This window comes from Pinus tabuliformis, chromosome 2_1, assembly GCF_031772625.1.
Source record: "Pinus tabuliformis cultivar Carrire ecotype Pingquan chromosome 2_1, CPIR1, whole genome shotgun sequence".
Lineage (NCBI taxonomy): Eukaryota > Viridiplantae > Streptophyta > Pinopsida > Pinales > Pinaceae > Pinus > Pinus tabuliformis.
The window spans coordinates 830,385,664-830,391,747 of record NC_142299.1 but is presented as its reverse complement, the minus strand read 5'-3'; the positions used below and the strand labels follow the sequence as shown (position 1 = coordinate 830,391,747).

The 6,084-nt window shown below is 39.0% G+C and overlaps 1 protein-coding gene and 1 pseudogene across 1 annotated transcript; both read right to left on the bottom strand.

Annotated features, from left to right (window-relative positions):
* Positions 1-2,054: 2,054 nt before the first annotated feature.
* Positions 2,055-3,540, bottom strand: LOC149203222 (putative F-box/LRR-repeat protein 8 pseudogene; annotated as a pseudogene).
* A 1,119-nt stretch (positions 3,541-4,659) lies between these two features.
* On the bottom strand, positions 4,660-5,462 carry LOC149203221 (uncharacterized). Its single transcript, XM_089400153.1, has 2 exons — positions 5,103-5,462; positions 4,660-4,919 (listed from the first exon to the last, which is right to left on the bottom strand). Exons 1-2 carry the CDS (start codon positions 5,221-5,223, stop codon positions 4,714-4,716), a joined length of 327 nt encoding a protein of 108 aa, XP_089256279.1. The 5' UTR covers positions 5,224-5,462; the 3' UTR covers positions 4,660-4,713.
* Between the last annotated feature and the right edge of the window lie 622 nt (positions 5,463-6,084).

Sequence of the window (6,084 nt, the reverse complement as noted above, 5' to 3'; positions counted from 1 at the left end):
ATGAAACTCTCCAAACACAAGACAAGTTGAGAATTTGGTTGCCTCGTAAAGCCAAAAAGGTGAGAATTTGGGTCTCATAAAGACAAGGTGAACACAAGACAAGGTGAGAATTTAGGCCCTTAGGTCCTTCATAAAAAGAAGGTATTAAATCCTTCAGACCAAAACGAGGTGAGAATCCTCCCAGAACAAAACGAAGTGAGGATTTGGACCCCTCATAAAGACAAGGTGAGAACTTGGGTCCCTCAAAACAAGACATCGTGGGTCCCTACTAAAGACAAGTGAGATCTCGGGTACCTATGGAACTCTCCCAAGTGAAGCTGAGCCCCTCTAGAACACTCCCAAGACAAGGTGAGAACTTGGGTCCCTGAGATCTCGGGTCCCTATGGAACTCTCCCAGGTGAAGCTGAGTCCCTCTAGAAGAACTCGGGTCCCTGATAAGCACAAGCATAGAGTTAGGTTTGAGCTGAGCTCTTAACTTGGAACTCTCCCAGGTGGAGCTGAGTCCCTCTAGAACGATCCCTGATAAGCACAAGCATAGAGTTCTGTTTGACCTGAGCTCTTAACTTGTTTCCAGTTAAAAATACTACCTTGATTTTTTAGAGTCTTAGACATCCCAGACTCTAAAAAGGCATACGACATGAACAACATAGCCATAGGGGTTAGGGTTATGTTTGAAAAATACCGTCTTGATTGTTTAGACATTCCTGGCCCTAACAAGGCATACGAGATGAACATTTTTGGTGTTGTGGCAATCAACATGAACAACATAGGCGTAGGGTTAGGGTTATGTTTAAAAAATACTGTCTTGATTGTTTGGACATTCCTGTCCCTAAAAGGGCATACGAGGAGATGAAAAATTTTGGTGTTGTTGTTTTTTCAATATATAATAGCATTAACTTGTGTTATTTTATAGCAGCGGACTAAAACTCAAATGTAAGTAAAAGAATGAACCCAATCCTCCGCGCAGGAAGACAACACGTATATAGTGTGGATGAATCACAGCTCTTCTGAATTTTATGTCTATAAAGACACATAATAAGATCATATAATCTTTATATAGCATATAGAGGCCAACTGAAGAATATCCCATCACATATGTGTTGCTTTCTATTGTTCAAGTAAATATCAATGCCCAAATTGTAAACAGTTGCTGAACATCAATCTGACCCTAGATGTCAAATGTATTGCAGAGTTTTTCGGAGCAAATGCAAAGGCTAGTAAAAAGGCAACTACTATTTTCAAAGAATGGTACGTGCAGATTTATAAGAGGAGGAAAAAGAAGAATGGTACATACAAATTTATAATAGGAAAAATAGAAAAGTTTCCAAGCATATAACCTCTTCCCTAATAGTTAACAAATGCTATGAAGCAAAACATGTATGACAGGATTCATCTTTTCAGGCATTGAAATACCGGAGGCCAAGAAAAAAGAGAGCATGAGATAGTATAGAAATTTGATAAATTAAGCATAGCCAAAAAAATTCTACATGTACAGAGACAAGTGAAGAATGCACCTGAAACAAGTCAAAAATGTAATTAAGATTGTTAAAAATCACCAACCCAATGGAAACGGACCTAAACGCTGTAGCCAAAACTTTGAATGCCGGCTGACCGATTATACAAGGAAGAATCTTGAAAGACAGGAATTGCCTACTTACTGAAAGATGGTGAAATGCACTGAGATGCATGGATCTATTCTGGAATTTAATTTTGTTTCGGGCATTGCAAGGAAGCCCTAAGATACATGACTGGGTTTCATAAACAAATGGTAGTGTTCTGGAAATACAATATAAGGTACTAGATTTCAAATTACATATTATAGATCTGATCAAACAGAAACATGTACCTACAACAAGAAACAAAATAGGCTCTAACTTCAACATCATGTAGACCTATTAGGAAATAATCCAGTTCAGAATAGAATATAAAGGTTTACAAAGAATGGCTACAAGAATTTCCAGATATTCACAACAATCATGTGTCCTAGAGGTTCCTTGCAAAGAGAGAATCGTCAAAGGAAATCAATAAAATACAATAAGCATCCTTTCATATATCTATCTCAGAAACTTAACCATGAAACTGGCACCAGAAAAAGACCCTCTGAGCAAATTGGAAGCTGTTGTGCCCAATTTTGTCTTGATTAAGTGACCTCTGCTTCCGCATAGCACATGAGTTGATTCTCTAATGACTCTATCATCCCCAAGCTGAAGAGACCTGCTCTGATCATCCTCTCCTGCTGTCTACGAAACACCATCAACAACAACGATTCGAGAGGCTCTTTTTGTCTGAACCTGACAGACACTTTTGGATGTTACTGCTTTACACCTTTTCACCTTTAATTTTATAAGGCTAGGGCAGCCGCTGGCAATCGTCACAAGACCTTCATCAGATATTGGGCAATTTTTAATGCATAGCTTCTTCAATGCTATGAACTTACCTGAAATACAAGACATCTCCTTGTCCCCAACACTATCACTGTTGCAGAGTGCCATTCTTTCCAGCACAGGGCAATTGGAAGCCAAGGCACTCAAACTCTCAACCGAAATAGCAATGCCCATCAAGACAAGTTCCTGCATCTGATGACATTTGTTTGCAATGGACAGTAACCCTTCCTCGCCAATTCTTTTGGACTTGCCACTATCAAGGTGCACCTTTCTCAGTTTCCTACATCCATTTGCAACTGCATAAATACCTCGATCAGGACAATCAGACACCTTGCTCATATAAAATACTTCCAGCGTTGAGCACTTTGAAATAGCCATCAAACCTCTATCACCTAAATGCATGTTTTCAATTTGCAATTATGTCAGTTGTTGCAAGTTTCTAGTGTTGATTTCCAACAACTGATCCCAAGACCCTGAATTCTATGATAAAATGAGCGTCCTTAGACACTTGGATCCCGATAATAGTGGGGCAAATAATTGCCTGTTATAAAGATCTTTAAGGCACAATCTCTGTAGCTTACCTTGCCCTAGCCCTATTCTTTCCATTTGAGCATCTAATCTTCTAAGTCTTTTAGCTCTAAGATCTTCCAGTTCGTTGCAATTCTTAAGTATTGAGTTCAAACCCTTCGCTCCAAATCCACATGACCCGCATGAAAATTTCTTAATAGGACCATATACAAGTGAGAAGGACTCTAGACCTTCATCAGTAATCTCGTGCATCCCTTCAGTTTGATCTTCTTGAGATGAGTGAAACTCTTTCCAATTAAAGAAAGTGCCTTGTTGTCAATACTGGGAAATTTTCTGGAGCATTTCAGAGCCAGAACAGTCACATGTTCAAATCTCGTGATCAAGGCTGGAAGCAAGGAGGAACTAGGCGTTGCTTGCTTTTCGATTCAATGCGGTGCCATCTACTGTAGACTAGGGAGCAAGCATTTCGATCTTCATTTGTGAGCTTCTAGAAAATCAAGGCCAAGCATTCATCCGGTAAATATACAATGAGATCCTGCTCTGGATACACACCAAACTGTTCAACCTCGTTATTCTCCAGAAAAAGGCCCATTGGTGGAGGAGCTAAAGAAGAGTTGGATTGACCCATCAGACCTAAGAACTCAATCGGAAAATATTCAATTAGCTTAAGAATAAGTTTATGGGTTAAAAAACAGAAGGAAACAAACAAATTTGATCTGAAATTGCGCTTGACCAATTCTTAACCGCCCAACAAAGGGAAAGCTGGATATTTTTGACAAAAAACTAAATTATGAGACTTGAGGTAACAGTTCCTAACAGTCCAACAGATGAAAACCAAGAATTTTTATATGGTGAATCTCGAGGAGAAGCCCATGCAAACTCCGGCAGTGAGAGAGATTGAGGTGCTAGAGATTTGTTAAGAACCCAAAAGAATCAAGCGGCGACTTCTGGGCATCTTAGGTGCAGGTATTGCAGTGAGGACAAATGACAAAATTCCTCTGGTAAAGTTTTGAGATGAATCAAATCTGACATACAAGTCACCACAATCTTTTCGATGTGCTTCATCCATCTAATGGACTTTGGGAACATTGAAAGAGGAGCATAAACATGTAGCTCCCGCAACTCTAGAGGTGCTTGCCATGCAATATTCATCTTTCAACAGTGAGAAAAATACAGAGATGATAGCCTTTATCTACAAAACCCTTCAAATGCATTCGAGAGCCTGTGCTAGTATAGCAATTGCAGCAACAATCTACCATAAAATAGGGTGGCAAAGTAAAAAAAGAGAATAAATACAAAATTGTCTTTATCCCTAACCTGAGATTCTGCTTGCCACAGTTTTTTCAATTCGGTTCATACCACTTCTAAAACCCTTATATTCTTCATCAGAATCCAGGGAGGTAGGCAAGAGAAGGGGCAGTTGTTCCAGCGACCTCGTTATTCTCCAGAAAAAGGCCCATTGGTGGAGGAGCTAAAGAAGAGCTGGATTGACCCATCAGACCTAAGAACTCAATCTGAAAATATTAAATTAGCTTAAGAATAAGTTTATGGGTTAAAAAATAGAAGGAAACAAACAAATTTGATCTGAAATTGCCCTTGACCAATTCTTAACCGCCTAACAAAGGGAAAGCTGGATATTTTCGGCAAAAACCTAAATTCTGAGACTTGAGGTAATAGTTCCTAACAGTCCAACAAATGAAAACCAAGAATTTTTATATGGTGAATCTCGAGGAGAAGCCCATGCAAACTCCGGCAGCGAGAGAGATTGAGGTGCTGGAGATTTGTTAAGAACCCAAAAGAATCAAGCAGCGACTTCATATCTGGGCATCTTAGGTGCAGGTATTGCAGTGAGGACAAATGACAGAATTCCTCTGGTAAAGTTTTGAGATGAATCAAATCTGACATACAAGTCACCACAATCTTTTCGATGTGCTTCATCTGTCCAATGGACTTTGGGAACATTGAAAGAGGAGCATAAACATGTAGCTCCCGCAACTCCAGAGGTGCCTGCCACGCAATATTCATCTTTCAACAGTAAGAAAAATACAGAGATGATAGCCTTTATCTACAAAACCCTTCAAATGCATTCGAGAGCCTGTGCTAGTATAGCAATTGCAGCAACAATCTACCATAAATTAGGGCGGCAAAGTAAAAAAAGAGAATAAATACAAAATTGTCTTTAGCCCTAACCTGAGATTCTGCTTGCCACAGTTTTTTCAATTTGGTTCATACCACTTCTAAAACCCTTATATTCTTCATCGGAATCCAGGGAGGCAGGCAAGAGAAGGGACAGTTGTTCCAGCGTAGCCATATCAGGTTTGGTGACTCTACCCTCCTCAGTATGCTTTCTAAATGACGATCTTCAGTTGCAACAAGTTGTAACTTCCTGAAACGATATGGTTTAGGGTCGATCAACTTCCTCAGACAGTTTCCCAAAACCTCATCACACCAATTTTTGAACCATGTGACTTCTTCGTCTGATTCTGGTTCCCGAACGTGATAGAAATAACTGAGGACACGAACCATCCTAATTCCCCGCACCTCGGTTATTACTTGCAGATTCTTTACGAACAAACTGTCAAACAACAAATAAAGAAAACAGACCAACGATTTTTTCTCTTTCAAGTAGCAAAAAACTAAAACAGAGCAACATATTAATGTTAGATTGATTCAAATACTTACAGGAGATTGCTGCCACAAATCATCAATGTCGTCAGTTGTGAGCAGAGCCCCTCCGGGCACGCAAAAGGCAAATGAGGCGAGAATGCGGTTAGGGTAAGGTGGTTACGGCCATAACTAACCTAAGCTGATGAGAAACCCGGAATAATGTGCATGTGGGAAACAAATGTCAAGCAGAAAGAGGAAAATTTGTGCCAAATGTTAAACAGCAGAATATCCAGATGTCAATGAGAGAATGAAAGTGTAGACGACTATCTTCATTCATAGGAAAGCCTATCGGCCTAAATAAAATTTATTATTTTTAAATAATATTTAAATTCATTTATTTAAAATATTATTGGTTCAATTTTTTCACCTCTTATTATGTAATGATAAGAAATGCACTTGAATAATAATGAAGTGTTCTCCTCTTTTCTTTAGTGTACTTTACTAATATTAAAATAAATCCATAAATCATAAAAGCCACTTAAAATGAATAGTCAATGAAACTAAA

Bases quoted from the DNA above. Each gene is read 5' to 3' on its own strand.
- LOC149203221 (XM_089400153.1), bottom strand. From the start codon at position 5,223: ATGGCTACGCTGGAACAACTGTCCCTTCTCTTGCCTGCCTCCCTGGAT. The intron at 4,920-5,102 runs GTTAGGGCTAAA...ATTGCGTGGCAG, and splicing joins TGTGGCAAGCAGAATCTCAG to GCACCTCTGGAGTTGCGGGA.